This window comes from Nanorana parkeri, unplaced genomic scaffold, assembly GCF_000935625.1.
Source record: "Nanorana parkeri isolate BGI_ZX_2015 unplaced genomic scaffold, ASM93562v1 scaffold96, whole genome shotgun sequence".
Taxonomy (NCBI): Eukaryota; Metazoa; Chordata; class Amphibia; order Anura; family Dicroglossidae; genus Nanorana; species Nanorana parkeri.
The window spans coordinates 2,173,360-2,191,131 of record NW_017306364.1 but is presented as its reverse complement, the minus strand read 5'-3'; the positions used below and the strand labels follow the sequence as shown (position 1 = coordinate 2,191,131).

Below are 17,772 nucleotides of genomic sequence, written 5' to 3'. Positions count from 1 at the left end.
AAAATAAGACCTACCCCGAAATTAAGACCTAGTACCATTTTTGGGAATTGTTAAAATATAAGACCTACCCCGAAAATAAGACCTAGTTGTGACCATTCCCAGGGCCGGTGGTGGCATAAGGGGGAACTTGAAGAGCCGCGGGAGAGAATCAGCGGTGCCAACACAGCCAGCGCTAGAGGAAGCGAGGCGGCAGGGCAGGGAGCAGAGCTGCATAAGCCGATGTTTCCTCTATAGCGCCGCCTCCTGTCACACACGGAGTGATACCAAATGCACTCTACCTGTGAGGAATCGATACTGAAAGTGCGCCTCGTCGCTCGAGTGTGTTCGGGTTTTGCTTGAAGAAAAGGTGGCGACCCTACTACAGTGCTCATTGGAAGGACAGACTGGGGAAAAGAGGGGCACAGCTGACTTCTAGAGGCGGAGCCAGCTGTCACTTAGGGAGCTGGGGTAGAGCCTGACAATTTTGTTGGAATCCTTCCCAGCTGCACCATGGCTCTGTGCTATGTGGCCTGTGCTAGGCACTTGTGCCAATGGCTTTCTGCTAGGGAAGTGATGGCAACTCAGCATATTGGTTGCACAGTGATTTGCATTCTGCGTTCTGTTGAAGTAGCTCAGTGGGTAGAGTGCTCATCTTACGCTCTAGGTGGTGTGTTCAAATCTGCATGTAGAGAGGTAAATTCTGTGATTTATGAGCCCCTGTACACTTTTTGTAGTCCCACCTCCAAAGTTGTCTTTAGTATATACTTTTACTGAGAAGGTTTGCACATGTCCAGTCCTTGTGGTGCATGTGGTTTGATTGCTGCTTTAGAATGCTGCAGGCCTTGGTTTTCCCGGTTTGAATCTCTTCTGTGGTAACATGTTTGTTTTAGTGTTCAATGGGCTCAGAGAGCCAATCTCCATGATATAGGAACATGAGCAACTCATTATGTTGTCTTCTGGTTCTGTGGTGCAGTGTGTAAGGCTACTGGAGCCTGAATCAGGGGGTTGTGGGTTCAACTCCCACCAGTGAGTGCAAAGTTGGTCACTTGAAGCAGGACCAAGACCACTGGTTGTGTGATGGGTGCAAAATTGTGTGAAGACCCAGTGGAAGTGCTTAGAGCTTGAACATGTGGTGGTGAGGCACCACCTTCCTTGGGAAACTTGAAGTGGTGGTGCGGATCACCATCCTTGGTGAAGTAGCCAAATTTCCAAGGAAAGCTGTGCACTGAGGATGATGGAGTGGACAGAGAGACCTGGGAAGGGTTTCTTGAACATTTCCTTAATTTTAGGCAAAATTTGCTTGCTTTTCTGTGAGGCACTTGGCCTCTTCCAACTTGCCAGGTCACTCTATATCCCCTTGCCATGGTAAGGGTGCACCTTCTTTGGCATTTCATTCACATGTCTCCCTGGACAGCAAGGTCATATGGCTGGAGTTTACTTCACTGAGGTTTCATTCACATGGTGCCAACCTCACAGTTCTTTAAGGAGCAGGTCCACTCCTTCTTTAACCCCTCACCAGGTTTTTGTGACAAGAGATGCCCCTTCATGGCTTGAGGGTATGTCACTGAGGTTTCATTCACACGGTGCCAAGGTCCACTCCTTAATCTCTCACCTCGTTTTTGTGAACAGTGGATGCCTCTTCATTCACACGGTGCCAAACACCTCATAGTTCTTTGGGGAGAAAGTCCACACCTTAGCCTCTCACCAGGTTTTTGTGACCAGGGATGCCCCTTCACATTCTGCCAAGCACATTGTTGCTGTTTCACCCCAAACAGCCATTAGGTAGTTTGCTCTACCTTGGGAATCGAACACTCGGCCTTCAGATTCCACAATCGCCACCCTTCATGTGACTGAGCCACAGCGCTGATTGATTAAGTCTGTGAGCAGTGGTAATACAACTCAAATTCAACTGAGGTGATCAAGTAAGGTAATACAAATTGTAAAGTGCAGTACCACGTAGCAACCAATATGAACCATACCAGGTAGGAAAGCTGATTGGTTGCTATCGGTTTCTGCACTTTATGTAACTTTCATAAATAAATCTGAATAGGTGGCCATCTGAGGATTCGAACTCACAACCATTCTATTAGTGAGATCGCCATCCTACACACAAGACCACTGCCTCAGATGGTGGGCGGGGCCAAAACCAGAGCTGTGATATCATGACATACCATATGATTGGCGGGTCAATGGTTAAATTAATCTTGGCATCAATGACTATCTTCATCTGGTTAAAAAAAATCAGTTACTTTCAAGAGTCCATTGCCATGGACCAAAGAACACCATCTCAACTGTCTGCAAGGTCCAATAACCCAGAGCCACCAATATGAAAGGCTATCTAGTCTGAAAACCAATTGGTTGCTACTGGTTTCTGCAATTTATACAACTTTAATAAATAAATCTAAATGGGTAGTCACCTGGGGATTTGAACTCATAACCATTTTATTTTGGTGGTCAGCGGCATACACCCAACGCCACTGCCTCAGATGGTGGGTGGAGCCAAAACCAGAGCTTTGATATCATTGCCTACCAGACAATTAGTGGTTTGATGGTCACCCATTGTATTTAATTGCTGCCATTAGACATAGGCAAGCCTCCCACTTGGCTCAGTTACTTTCAGGAGTCCATTGCCTTGAACCAAAGGACGCCATCTCAACTTCCTGCAAGGTTCAATAACCCAGAGCCACCAATATGAAAGGCTACTTAGTCTGAAAGCCGATTGGTTGCTACCGGTTTCTGCAGTTTATGCAACTTTAATAAATAAATCTGAAAGGATGGTCACCTGGGGATTTAAACTCTCAACCATTTTATGTTTATGGTCAGTAGCATACACTCAACGCCACTGGCTCAGTTGGTGGGTGGGGCCAAAACCAGAGTGACAAGAGATGCCCCTTCATGGCTTGAGTGTATTCCACTGTGGGTCCATGCACACGGTGCCAACCTCATAGCTCTTTGGTGAGAAGGTCCACTCCTTAACCCCTCACCTGGTTTTTGTGAACAGTGGATGCCTCTTCATTCACATGGTGCCAACCACCTCATAGTTCTTTGGGGAGAAAGTCCACACGTTAACCTTTTACCGGGTTTTTGTGACCAGGGATGCCCCTTCAAATTCCACCAAGCACATTGTTGCTGTTTCACCCCAAACAGCCATTAGGTAGTTTGTTCTACCTTGGGAATTGAACACTTGGCCTTGAGATTCAACAATCGTCAGCCTTCATGTGACTGAGCCACAGCCCTGGGTGCTTGAGTCTGTGAGCAGTGGTAATACAACTCAAATTCAACTGAGCTGATCAAGTAAGGTAATACAAATTGTAAAGTGCAGTACCCCGTAGCAACCAATATGAACCGTACCAGGTAGGAAAGCTGATTGGTTGCTATCGGTTTCTGCACTTTATGTAACTTTCATAAATAAATCTGAATAGGTGGCCATCTGAGGATTCGAACTCACAACCATTCTATTAGTGAGATCGCCATCCTACACACAAGACCACTGCCTCAGATGGTGGGCGGGGCCAAAACAAGAGCTGTGATATCATGACATACCATATGATTGGCGTATTAATGGTTAAATGAATCTTGGCCTCAATGACTATCTCCAGCTGGTAAAAAAAAAAAAACAGTTACTTTCAAGAGTCCATTGCCATGGAGCAAAGGAAGCCATCTCAATCGCCTGTAAAGTTCAATAACCCAGAGCCACCAATATGAAAGGCTACGTAGTCTGAAGGCCAATTGGTTGCTACTGGTTTCTGCAATTTATACAACTTTAATAAATAAATCTGAAAGGATGGTCACCTGGGGATTTAAACTCTCGACCATTTTATGTTTATGGTCAGTAACATACACCCAACGCCACTGGCTCAGTTGGTGGGCGGGGCCAAAACCAGAGCTTTGATATCATTGCCTACCAGAAAATTTGTGGTTTAATGGTCACCCATTGTATTTAATCGCTGCCATTAGACCTAGGATAGCCTCCCACTTAGCTCAGTTACTTTCAAGAGTCCATTACCTTGAACCAAAGGACACCATCTCAACTGCCTGCAAGGTTCAATAACCCAAAGCCACCAATATGATAGGCTACCTAGTCTGAAAACCAATTGGTTGATACTGGTTTCTTAAGTTTATACAATGTTAATAAATAAATCTGAAAATGTGGTCCTCGGGGGATTCGAACTCACAACCATTTTATTTTGGTGGTCAGCAGCATACACACAACGCCACTACCTCAGATGGGGGGTGGGGCCCAAACCAGAGCTTTGATATCATTATACACCATACGAATTGTGGATTAATGGTCAAACAGCCTCCAAAAATCTATTCCTTCTGGTTAAACTCTACTTTCAAGAGTTCATTGCCCTGAAATAAAAGATGCCCTCCATCTGCACAGTGCAATAACCCAAAGCAATCAATATGAAACACTACCTAGTCTAAAGCCAATGGGGTTCCATTGGTTTCCGCAGTTTATACAACTTTAATAAATAAATCTGAAATAATGATTGCATGGGGATTTGAACTCACAATCATGTTATCATTGAGGTTAGCAGCACATACACAACACCACCACCTCAGATACGGGGCTGGGGGGTTAAAACCAGAGCTGTGATATCAATGCTTGCCATATAATTAGTGGCTTAATGGTCAATCATTGTGTTACATTGCTGCCATCAGACCTAGACCAGGGTCCCACTTGGCCTCCTAAAGGCTCTCCCTTCTGATTAAACTCTACTTTCAAGAGTTCATTGCCCTGAAATAAAAGATGCCCTCCATCTGCACAGTGCAATAACCCATAGCAATCCATATAGAAGGCTACCTAGTCGGAAAGCCAATTGGTTGCTATTGGTTTCTGCAGTTTCTACAATTTTAGTCAATAAATATTAAAAGGTGGTTGCACATGGATTAGAACTCACAACCATGTTATTCTTTATGACAGCAGCATACACACAGCGCCACCGCCACAGATGGTGGGTGGCACCTAAAACCAGAGCTGTGATATCATTACATATCACATGATTAGTATTTCTGGGTATTACTACCATCAGTGTCTCCCCCTTGGTCTCCTTAAGGATAGTCCAATCTGGTTAAACTTTCCTTCCAAGGGTCCATTGCCTTGAACCACAGGACACCATCTTGACTGCAATAAAACTACACTGCAATAACCCATAGCAACCAATATGAAAGGTTAACTTATCTGAAAGCCAGTTGGTTGCTGGTTTCTGCAACTTTATGAAATAAAGCTGAAAAGGTGGTCACCAGAGAAGTTGAACGCACAGCCAGCTCAATTGTAATTCAGCAACATGCACACAAGGCCACTGCTTTGGGTGGTGAGCAATACCCAGAGCTGTGATATCATTACACATGATTGGATTAGTATCTTTGCATTCAAACATTGTATTGAATTCCTATCACCAGACCTTCTGTATGGGCTACTAAAGGATCTAAAGGGACGAGATGGTGGGTGGATGGTGGGGGGGGAGGATTAGTTTTAAATGTTTTTATTTATTTTTCTACTTGTCACTTTTTTAATATTATTATTTTTTTAACTTTACTTTTTAAAATAATGTTTTTTTTATTAAAACATTTTCTTATAATTGTTTACTTTTTAATCACATTTCTTAATTTTATTTATTATTTTTTAAACTTTTTATTTATTTTCTCCAATTTTTTCCCCCTCTTAACTTTTTTGCTATCACACAGGAGATAACAAGCCCCTGTGTGATAGCATTTGGAGGTGACAGGTTCTCTTTATTGAACCTGTCACCTCCAATGCAGGAGTTCTAGCACAGCGCTGTGCTGGAACTCCTGTGACAGCTGAGATGGGAAGGATGCCGGTGCAGCTCTCCCCTCTCACTGTTTACATAGAGCAGAGCAGAGAACGGACATTTTCCGCTCTGCTCACTGCTCTCCATCTTGAAGCTCTTCGGACAGAGGCGACCATGGAGGAGAGAGTTACATGGAGGAGAGAGTTACATGGTGGGGGGGGGGGAGGATGGACCTGCAGGCTGCATAGAAGTGATCTCGGAGACATTATGATGGGCTAAATGTAGAAAACAACTAGGGTAGGGTTGCCACCTGTCCAGGATTGACCCGGACAGTCCGGGTTTTGAATGCTGTGTCCGGATTTCATAGCAGCAGAAACCCGGACACAAGATGTCATGCAGACAGGGGCAACTAAAATTAAGATAGGGGCTACTGGACCCCCACTAAAAATAAAACTCAACTGTGATATTTACATATGAATGGGCGGCGCTATTTACATACAAACTCATTCTCCAAAAAAAATGTCAGTGCGTCGCTAGAGTGTTCGGGTTTCACTAGAAGAAAAGGTGGCAACCCTATCTCCGATTCCACTGCAGATACGCTAACAGCCGATGCAAGAGGTTAATAAAGCATCCGACTTAATCCTTACATCAACAACATCTGTGCGGCATTAATGTTTTTCCAGCAAGTAATCCCCGGCTACATTTCCCACCACTTCCCACCCTCTCCATAAGTGCATCTTCCCCTAATTCTATAGTGAAGGCTATACGCTTACTTTGCTGTTTTATTGGCTGTAGATCTAACAATCCTCTATTATGTCTAGCAGTTTTCATACTGTGATGCAGCATGGCGAAACAAAAACATTTTAGCCAATTTTATAGCACTGACCTATTCCGTAATGCTGTACAGGGAAGGGTGACGCACAGCAATCGGTCCCTTCTACTGAAAGGACTAACAGTGTCATCTCCTTGCTACGCTTATACAAAGGCACAAGACATTGTAACACGGATTTTGGGTGAAAGCCAATCATCATAAGCTTGGCAGAGCGTGCAGATCGGCATGGCAAGCCGGGCTCTTGTCCGAGCAGTACATGCAGTCACTGGATTGCTAATGAACTGCTGTGAACTGCTAAGGCTCAATTTATCTTAGAAAGTGTATGTAAAGCCAAAACTTAAAGTGATATAAAAGACACAGTGCAGATCTGCAATCATTAGTACTCCATTAAATGTATTTTTTAAATGCAAGTACCTAAATTCTGATCTGGACAGCATGAGCGGAAGAAGCATCGCAAGGAGCCGATTAGTTCATGTACTGACAAATAACACGCTGATAGGAGAGAGCAGAGTGATGGGGAGGTGACCTCTTCACTGCGCTCCTTTCACTCTCCAATTACAGGATGGGGGTAGGTCCAGGACACCTTGGGCTCAGAATAAGTGAGTGGAATGACGCTGGCATTCAGACTGAGGACATCTAGTGGCAAAAAAGTAGTATCACGGGGGACATTTCTGCATTGAAGGTGAATATTGCAGCAAAAGCTGGTTTTGTTATCTTATCTTATCTTATAATAGGCACTCCACCTCACCGGCAATGCTGGGACCCGACCTCCTCCACGTCCGGAGCGGCAATGCTGGGCCCCAGCCGCCTCCATGTCGAGACCGTCTCCGTTGGCCCCCCGACTTACTATCTCCGCTGCTGTGCCCCCCAACCTTCATTCATCTCCCGGCCCAGTCCTGCCCTGTCAGTGTGCTGCGGGAACCCCCAGCTTCTAGCCCTGGGGTGGCCGTTTTGGCTGCACCGCCAGTAGTCCCTCCCCTGTGACTGTCCGTGGCTGTGCCTGCACCGGGAAGGAAGAGGAGGAGATAAAGAACCGGACAGGCACTGCCATGGACAGCTATCTGCAGGTCCCCAGCAGGCTGCTGAGGTCCCCACAAGCGCGGGAACTCAGACAGCCGCTGCTGTTTAAAAATTGAAAGGGCCGGTATCGGCCTTAAGAATTGTGCCATTTTCATGAATACAAGTACTCATCAAATGCCTGGTATCAGCCGTGATACCGATACTAGTATCGGTATGGGGACATCCCTAGTCACCAGCACTACCCCAGCAGGGACACAGACAGCAGTTCTAACCTTACACTATACTAGAAAAAAGAAAATTGTGCCATTTGGTTACACTTTAATCCAAGTTTCATATAATCTGTTGCCATCAGGTTCCAGGATGTTCCCGGAGGCTCCTGTTACTGCAGCCTCAGATTCAAGGTCATTGAAAAGATAAGAGAATACGGGACTGGCAGAAATACGTATGAAGTGTAAAAAATGAAAATTATAGCCAGCAGCAAGATTGTTTCTGTTTAAGCGGAGCTCCGGCCTTCCCTTCAGTCTTGCACAGTTGTACCGGCTCCTCTCCTGGACTGAACTTCCTTTGATTTCACTACACACGGTGAGCTTCTCACAATGTACATTAGAAGCTGCAATAGAGTCCCCCTCAATCATCAAACAGACAGCGTTTAGGAAAACTAATTCCATTTTAAAGAAGGCCTCCATTTTTTTTTTTTAACCTGAAACTTTGAAATCCCTTTAAGAGCAGAAAAATATGGTGAGATGATAAAAGTAGAAGAAGTCTATAAATACCCCTCTTTACGTCCTGGAAGTGGGAGCGGGACCCGTCCTCCCTTGTCCAGAGCTGATGTGATATTAATGATGGACAGACGCTGGGTGTTCCAGATAGCCTGCAAGGGAACCTGGAAGCTGTGCTGAGCCTCTGGGGGCAGCATCTCCTCCACGTCCATGTTTTCCACCAAAAACTCAGCTCGATACGGCGGCGGCACATCTACAAATATGACGTTTTAGAGAAAAATACATATATGAGATGAGGAAGTGGATCATATGGCTCCAGTGGCAGTGGTGCTGTTTCCTATGTTCCTCTGCTCCATCTAGTGGCCATGATGCCATATTACAGTCCTAAATACTAATTTCCTATGCTCCTCAATGCCATCTAGTGGCCATAATGCCGTATTACATTCCTAAATACTTATTTCCTATGCTGCTCAGTTTCATCTAGTGACTCTAGTGTTGTTTCCTATGTTCCTCTGCTCCATCTAGTGGCCATAATGCAGTATCACATTACTAAATACTTATTTCCTATGCTCTTCAGTTTCATCTAGTGGCCCTAGTGCTGTTTCCGATGGTCCTCAGCGCCATCAAGTGGCCATAATGCAGTATTTCATTCCTAAATACTTCTTGCCAGCGCTGCTCAGCTCCATCTAGTGGTACTAGTGCTGTTTCCTATGCTCCTTAGATACATCTAGTGGCCATAATGCAGTATTACATTGCTAAATACTTATTTCCTATGCTCCTCAGTTCCATCTAGTGGTGCTAGTGCTGATTCCTATGCTTCTCAGCTCCATCTGGTGGTCACAATGCAGTATTACATTCCTAAATACTTTTTTTCTATGCACCTTAGCTCCATCTAGTGGCCATAATGCAATATTACATCACAATACATTCAACTTGAAAAGGAACATTCGTTTTTGTCTTTGTTTGCACAAAATCAACGTTCACAGATATTCCCAGGGCCCTTCGCCCTTTATTGTTCATTAATAGACCATTAATTCAAATGCAATTAATTATTATTCATTAATAATAATGAATTGCATTCTAAGGAACAGTAATCTGCAATATATTACACTTTTGGTTTTGGTGTTAGTTACGTAATTTTAAACCCTTGGCAGAATAACTGCGTTAATGCCTTTATTTACAAATGTACCTTCTTCTCACCATTAAGTATCAAGCATTTCTGTGCCAAGATCTGCTCTTAAAGCACCCTCCCACCATACCAGCACCCAAAATCCCTGATATCTGCACACAGATGTTCCACATATTAACTTCCTATTGAACTATAGATCTGCAACTGACTAGTAATTCTGCCATCTGCTTAGTATATAATATAGCCCAGGGGTAGGCAACCTCAGCACTCCAGCTGTGTGGAACTACAAGTCCCATGAGGCAATGCAAGACTCTGACAGCCACAAGTATGACTCCCAAAGACAGAGTCATGATGGAATTTGTGTTTCAGCACAGCTGGATTGCCAAGGTTTCCTACCGCAGGTATAGCCTATGCTGTGGTGAACTAGTTTGCAGTGTTATACTGTGGTGTGTACCTTCCTTGAACCAATACTAGAATCTGGCTACTGTACATGAGAAGATAATGCTCTCAGTTTAGACAGTGTAGGCCAAGGCAATGACGAAGCTCCAACAATTGTAGAGCCAAAGGAAATCTCCCCGCTCCAATTCCTTAGCCACCATCAGGACTCCACAGGTGCTGGTCCAATAGGTGCGTCTCCACCTTGGAATGTAGTAGTATTCAAACAGACCGCACTATCCAGAGAACCTCTATGAATAAGCCTACGGGTGAAACATGTGAGCGGTTGTAGCTAGTTGGGGGTGTGCAGTGCTGGCATTTGTTGCTTTGTACACTTTTAGTCACTGTTACACTGGATTTGCTGTGAATTGCAATAAACTCTGAAGTATTGGAATTCTCTGGATAGTGCGGTCTGTTTGTATGCTACTAAAGCTCCAACAATGTAATTGGAAATAAATTCACTTGAAGTCGTCAAGGTATAATGGGTGACTGAATTAAATGAATGATAACATTTATCCCTGCAATCTGCGTTCTTCCTAATTCTCTCTTCTAATGAAGGAGTCCCCCGGAGATCATGACAAGACATGGGAACAAAGCAGAGCAATGTATAGGTACCGTATAGTCTCGGACTCGGTTTTTATATATTTTAGCCAGGGACGCTCCATCATTATGTGAAATGCTATTGTTGGCTTACACATCCATGAGAACTACAAGAGCCACTTACCATCTGCAGAACGGATATGGAAAACGATCTTTTCTCGAAGCATTTCAAATGTGTGTCTATTATATACTTTGATCTGTAAAACAGATGAGAATAATTCAGATGACTGTTTTCTATGGTCTCTGAAGTAGATACGTTTCTTCAGTATGAACATACCTCTATGATGTGTTTTTCTGGGCTAGTTGGGGAGCCGTACAAATATCCACTGTGCCATGGGGAGCGCTGAGTATAACGCAGCCATCCAGGCAAGTCGGGGAACCCTTCCAAATTAGCGCGGAAGGAAATAGGTTGAGTTCGCTCATTACCTGGAGATGGAGGACACAACATGGGGTAGAAGTGGAACCTCAAGATCCTTTATAAATATGATTTGTTTATAAATGTAAGTAGTGCAGCTAAAGGTTCAGCTTGGGCATTAAGTGTTCTTTTTAGGTCCATCGCTAATTATGTATTGTCTGGTGTATTACACACCCACAAAATGTTTAAAGAGTACCTGTACTTTGCTCATTTTAGACAAAGTAACAAATTCACTTTTATCCATGGAGAACAGGAAGCATGTGATTGCATTTCAATCACTGCCCTGTCGTTCTGATGGGCTGCCAGGCTGTATGAAGTTCCTAAGCCAAGCAGGTTGATACCTACGTGGTGATTGTGTATGCTCCTCCCACGGCCATGTGACAGCGCTCATGCCTTTCAGGCAGCCAAGAGCTGCACTGTGAGGAGATGGGTCAGTGTCATGTGTTGTCACATACTTGGAAGTATTTTTTAGGTGGGCTGGCAACAGATCAAGGGACAAGTAGAAAAAATAAGTTATGTAAGGGGTACATGTCATGAATGTTAGTGGCTTTTTTGTGTTTATGATTAGGGATGGGCTCGGGCGTGTTCGCAGTTCCACGTGCCGAGCCCGCCAGGAAGCTGACAGCGCCGCAGCTCCAATCACAGGTACTGAGGCATTATCCAGGTCCACAGCTGCAGAGATCGGGATATGTCTCAGTTCCTGTGATTGGCGCTGCGGCGCTGTCAGCTTCCTGGTGGGCTCGGCACGTGGAGCTGCGAGTACGCCTGAGCCCATCACTATTTATGATTAGTATTTATTTCCTGTGCTCCTCCGATCCACCTAGTGGCCAAAATGCAATATTACATTACATACATTAAACCAAAAAAGAAAATGCTCCTAACCTCAATCTAGTGGCAAAAATGCAGTAGCATATTACAAACATTCGACCTGAAAAGAAAATGCTCCTCAGCTTCATCTAATGGCCAAAATGCAGTATTACATTACATACATTCGACCTGAAAAGAAACTGTATCTAAGAACATTAGTTTCTGTGTCTGTTTGCACATAACAAATGTTCAGAAAGATTCTTAAGATGAATGTTTCTGCAAATTGGTTATTAACAGACCCCATGCAGTTCCTGGCAAAAGGTTAGAAATACATTGGATAAGCCAGCTTGTATCCATTGGTTTTGCATTCTGCACTCACCTGATTTATTCAGGAATTGTTGCTGGTAATCCTCAGCATCCAGTTTGTGTACAAAGAGGGTGCCCACTTTAGGGTAGACATTCTGATCACAAAGACTTCCAACCAAACACAGCCAGATAAATTCTAGATGGGAAAGAAGCATAATACTACGTCAGAAAACACACTGAATAATAGAAGAACCCTTTTAAAGCTGGACTGCAGACAGACATTGTAAACTAAGCAATCGACCGCCCAAGAATTTGATCGACTACCAGAATTAGGTTGATTGTGAAATCAAAACTGGGCAATAGATTGGCAGCTTCAATGCAGTTTATTAAAAAATCAAAATAAAAAAAGGAAATGCATATTAATTTTGACAAGAAAGTTGAATCGACAGTTTAGGTGCACGGCCAGCTAAAGGTACATAAGGAAGGACTTTAAAAAGTAGGACCCATATGTGGCCGCTGAGCTGCTCAGTTGGCATGATGTAGAATATGGGGATGGATGGGCACAAAATTTGCCAGGGTTACTGGTAGGCTGTATATTGAAAGTTCTGTCCTTGCAGGAAGAGGTGATAAGAGGGTTAAATTCAGTAATTTCAGCAGCTGTATTAGACCTGAGTTCTCCTTCATGATATTGGACTTTTGTGACATTGCCCAGAATAAAAGACAATAAAAAATCACAGAGTGTGAACATGACAGATGAAAAGCCAACAACAAAGATAACCTCCCGGAGGTTTATATTATACGATCTGGCCCTGGATTTGACCCATCAGTCTTGTCTGTCTATCATAAGCAACCGAAGACGCTCTTTAAACTGCTGTCACACAGTTCCATTATGTCTACACAACGGGTACGGCACCACCAAACGTCTGCAGGCAATGATTCAACTTAAGACATTTTCAAATACATAATAGACCAAGAAATTGCCACACCAACCAAAGTTAATCTAAGTACAAAACGTTTGTTACACAAATATACATCATATGTTTTGTTGATGCGGTGGTAGCTTTTTGGTCTCTTATTTGAAAAGAGCTCCATTATATGTGAAGATTCCTCAATACCAGGTCCTTCCTCCACAGGCAGCTGTGTAGTTAAAAGAATCAGAGTACAAATTTGGGGATGTAGAGAAGTGTGACCTGTAAAGGAACTTGCCCAATTATATTTTTTGTCACTCTCTCTCCCTTCTCTAAATTTCTTTTTGGCTTCTCTCTCTTCACTCTGATCCTTCTACCTATCTTTCCTTTCTACCTCCTCTCTTCCCTTCTTCACTTATCTTCTCTCTCTTCTTTTCCCTTTTCTCCCTCCCCTCCCCTGCCTTACCTTCTCTTCCCTTTTCTTCCTCCCCTGCCTTACCTTCTCTTCTGTTTTTTTTTTCTTTCTCTCTCCCCCTCTCTTCTCCCTCTCTCTCTCTCTTTCCATCCCACACTTTTCCAGGGCCCTGCACCAATCCATTTCACTTTTATCTCCTATCTTCTCTTCTCTCCTCTTCACTTCTCTTCTACTCTTTGCTTCCCTCTTCTCCTCTTCCACTCTTCTCTTCCCATCTCTTCATCTTCCTTCCTTCTCCTCTTTCTCTCTCTTTCTTTCCATCCCACACTTTTTCTGGCTCATGCACCAAACCATTGGGCCAGAACCGAGCAAAAACGCCCAAATTGAATCACTCAGAGCAATGGACTTTTTCCTCACCTCTCATTCTCTCTTCTTCTTCTCTCCCCTTCGCTCCTCCTTCCCCTTCCTTGTCTTACCTTCTTGTATGTTCTTATGTTCTTCCTCTCTCTCTCACTCTCTCTCCATCCCAAAACTTTTCCTGGCTCCTGCACCAATCCATGTCCCTTCTACCTCCTCCCTTCTCCACTCCTCATCATTTCTATTCTCCCCCTTTCTCTTCTCCTCTCTTCCCTTTCTGTTCCTTCTCCTTCTTTCCTTCCTTCCCCCCTCTCTTGCCTTGCCTTCTCTTCAGCTTTTTCTCTCTCTCCATTCCTCACTTTTCCTGGCTCCTGCACCAATACTTTTGGCCAGAACAAAGGAAAAAAGCCCTGCGTCACATACAAACTGAATCACATAGAGCAATGGACTTCTGTCCTCCCCTCTCGTCTTCTCTTCTCTCTTCTTCTCTTCCCTTCCCTCCTTCCCCTTCCTTCCATTTGCTTTCTACCTCCTCTCCTCTTCTCTTTCTTCCCATCTCCTTCCTTCTCTCATCTTCCCTTCTCTTCAGCTCTTTCTTTCTCTCTCACTCTTTCTTTCCATCCCTCACTTTTCATAGCTCCTACACCAATGCGTTCGGCTGGGACCGGGAAAACAAGTCCCGTGTCACATCCAAAATAAATCACAAACAGCATTGGACTTTTTTCCTGCCCAGGGGTACATATGCTGTCACAGACAATAGATATGTGAATTCGGGCCCTCTGCAGCCTTTAGGGGCCCTTGTGCAGCTGCACTCGCCTCGCTCATAGATCTTCTACGGAAATGTGCTACAGATGACTCAGTCAGCAGCTGATTCGGTGACGTGTACACACATTTACATCTGTAAAGTCTTTCCATGTATGCCTCTGTAACATATGCCGAGAAGCTTTGAGTCCACCAGCTACATTTCAATAAAAGCATGACATTCGACACGCAGATCACATTTATAATTGATCAAGACCGAAAAAAGGTTCTCCTACAGATATATACAAATATACACACACCCACACACCCACTGCCATGTATTTATATCTCTGATATATATATAGACCTGAACTGTCAAATCTCAAACACAGGAGGGGGCATTACTGAAATAAAGAATGGGAGAAAGCAGAGAATGGGGGAGAAGAGAGAGAGAGAGAGAGAGATGGGGAGAAGGAAGAGAAAGTGGGTGGGAGAATGAGGGAAAGAAGGAAGTGGAGAGAATGACTGAGAGAAAAGAGTGAGAGAGAGAATGAGAGTGGATGCATGAGGAAGAGAGAAGAGAGAGGGGGTGAAGGATAAGGGAGAGAGAGAAAGAAAGAATGAGAGAGAAAGCATGAGGGGGAGGGAAGCGAGAGGGGGAGAATGGTGGAGAGATGGGGGGAGAAGGTAGAGAGAAAAAATAGAGGGTGAGAGAGAAGAGAGACGGAGAGAGAAAGACAGAGAGAGAAAATGAGGGAGAGCGAGATGGGGAGAAGGGAGACAATAAGGGTGAGAGAGATGGTTGGAGAAGGGAGAGAAAGGGGCAGGAGAGAGAGTGAGGGTGAGAGAGAGAGGGGGAACAAGAGGGAGGGGGGGAGAGAGAGAGAAAGAGGGAGAGGAGAGCAGAGAGAGAAGGGAGAGAGAGAGAGGGAGAGAGAGAGAGAGAGAGAGGAGGGGGAGAGAGAGGGAGGAAGGGGTGAGAGAGAGAGGAGGGAAGGGAGAGAGAGAGAGAAGGGATTGAGAGAGAGAGAGAAGAGGAAGAGAGGAGATAAAGGGAGGGAGGGGGTGAGAGAGAGAAGGGAGAGAGAGGGGAAATGAGAGAGAGAAGGGAGAGAGAGAGAGGAGAAGGAAAAGAGAGAGAGAGAGGAGAGAGAGAGAGTAAAAGGGGAGAGAGAGAGGAGAGAGAGAGAGGGAGAGAGAGAGAGAGAGAGAGAGAGAGAGAGAGAGAGAGAGAGAGAGAGAGAGAGAGAGAGAGAGAGAGAGAGAGAGAGAGAGAGAGAGAGAGAGAGAGAGAGAGAGAGAGAGAGAGAGAGAGGAGAGAGAGAGAGTAAAAGGGGAGAGAGAAAGGAGAAGAGAGAGAAAGGGGGAGAGAAGGGAGAGGCAGAGAGAAAAGAGAGAAGGGAGAGACAGAGAGGGGAGAAAGAGAGAGAAGGGAGATTGAGAGAGGGAGTAGATGAGAGAGAATAGAGAGAGAGAGAAAAAGAGAGAGAGAAGGGAGAGAGAAAGAGAGGGAGAGAGAGGACTGAGCAGGGGGCAAGAGAGTTTGTGAAAGGTAAAGTGAAAAGATGTGTATGAGACAGACAGTCAGACAGAATAATACGAATAACACTTAGCAAAGAAAAGTGTAAAGAGAGGACAGTGGGGGATCATGCACACATAGAAGGGTGAGGGGGCATGCTGGGTGGGGTACAAGCACCATGCACACAAACATATACAAAACACTCAATATAGCCGTCTCATGCCTGTTATAAGAGCCACTCTCCCAGATGCCATATCTGCTGTGACTGCTGAGGGGATGGACAGGGGAAGAGTGGCAATGGCAGCTGGTCAGGGGAGGGGAGAGCTAGATGCTGGTGACACAGTGACAGTGGCATGCCAGTGTCTAACCACCGTGTTATTAAAGCAATGCACCCCCCTCAAGTGTACCTGTCATGTACACAATTTGGGCAGGGATGTTTTGGTCCATTTTTTGGAACTTATACAATGTATAACCATTGTATCTAACAGGGCAGGGAATTCTGGGTATACATTTTGAGCTAGCAGTCATGGAGGTAAAGCCGCTTTTTCCTCCTCCAGACCAGCTAAGTGACAACGGTGACATCAGTGTTTATGTTAAAAAGGAATAATGGGAAGGCATGGGCCTCTTTTTCCACCTTCAGTGTAGTCAAATGAGACCAGACCCATGTAACAAGGCATTATAGGAAAGACTGAAGAGAAAGGAAGCACTATACTTCAATAAAAAGTTTGTTTCAGTAAAGAGAATCTCTCCAACCGGGGCACAGAGAGAAATAATGGAACTTTTATTTGTTGAGTGAAGTTCTCTGTCATATTTGTATGGCTGTCTGTGTCCCCAATGGGATCTTCTTACTTCCTGCGGTATCACCGAGACAGGAAGTGGTGGAAAATAATGGGAGGCAGGGTTAGGCGTGTGCAGCTAGTCTTGTGATCCAAGACCGCAAAGCCAGATCCTCAAGATCCACTGCAACATCAGCACAGTTTAGTTAAAACCTACCCAGCTTGCTGTTTGGACAAGGAGAGAGAAGCAGCACACTTGTGAGGTCATCACTCTGGCTTTACATGCGCACCACACCAAATCCTGATTGGCTCCTAGCCCTGATCCTTTTCCCCCCAGTCTGAGCACTACTAAACAGGAAGAAGATTCAGGTGTTTGTAATGCATACATTTTAAAATGCATTTAAACGTGCATTCATTTGTCTGATTTTTCACTTTCCTCAGCTTTACGGTAAATGTTAATGTGCTGATGGCTGTAAATTACTAAATTACTTTCCTATAAAGGTAGTAGAGTTTAACTCTTCCCTGAGCAAACTGCACAGTGCCCATTGATGATGGACACAGGATGCTCCCAATGTTGGGTGATGGTTTGGATGATAGGGGGCGGGGGGTGTCCTTGAGCTAATCTAGGCTGATATTGCCCTCTTTCTCCTCCTTGACCGCCGTCAGCAGAAAGAATCACATTTTTCATGCCGGAACAAGCAGTGACATTGCCGTGAAGGTCGCAGAGTGACTAAGATATCAACCCAATGTGTCAGAAACTGGAACATTATGAAAGGAAAAATGTCACATGAGCCCACGGCACTGACAGCTGTCAAAAGACCAATTTGTAGCTTCTCCTGCACTTCCAGACTGTGCACCATGTTCTGTTTGTTGTATCAATGTTTGTTTCCTCTAAGATGTATCTTCTCCAAGGATCTGTAGTCAGTCTGCAAAGAAAAAGAAAACAAAAACCAAAATGAAACCACTGTTGGTAAACAGAGACATAATATTGCATAGATTCTGAAGCAGAGTTCCATAGGAGATCCCCAGGCGTTCCCCCACTTGCCACCATTGCAGCG

The 17,772-nt window shown here is 44.6% G+C and overlaps 1 protein-coding gene across 1 annotated transcript in view; it reads right to left on the bottom strand.

Annotated features, from left to right (window-relative positions):
• SGCA (sarcoglycan alpha) overlaps nt 1–16,192 on the bottom strand; it is a 27,653-nt gene extending 11,461 nt beyond the window's left edge. Inside the window, exons 1-5 of the mRNA XM_018552737.1 lie at nt 16,162–16,192; nt 12,072–12,194; nt 10,748–10,896; nt 10,595–10,667; nt 8,361–8,559 (exon numbers count right to left, since the gene is read on the bottom strand). Coding sequence (XP_018408239.1) covers nt 8,361–8,559; nt 10,595–10,667; nt 10,748–10,896; nt 12,072–12,194; nt 16,162–16,192 — 575 coding nt within the window. The remainder of the gene's footprint in view (nt 1–8,360; nt 8,560–10,594; nt 10,668–10,747; nt 10,897–12,071; nt 12,195–16,161) is intronic.
• Between the last annotated feature and the right edge of the window lie 1,580 nt (nt 16,193–17,772).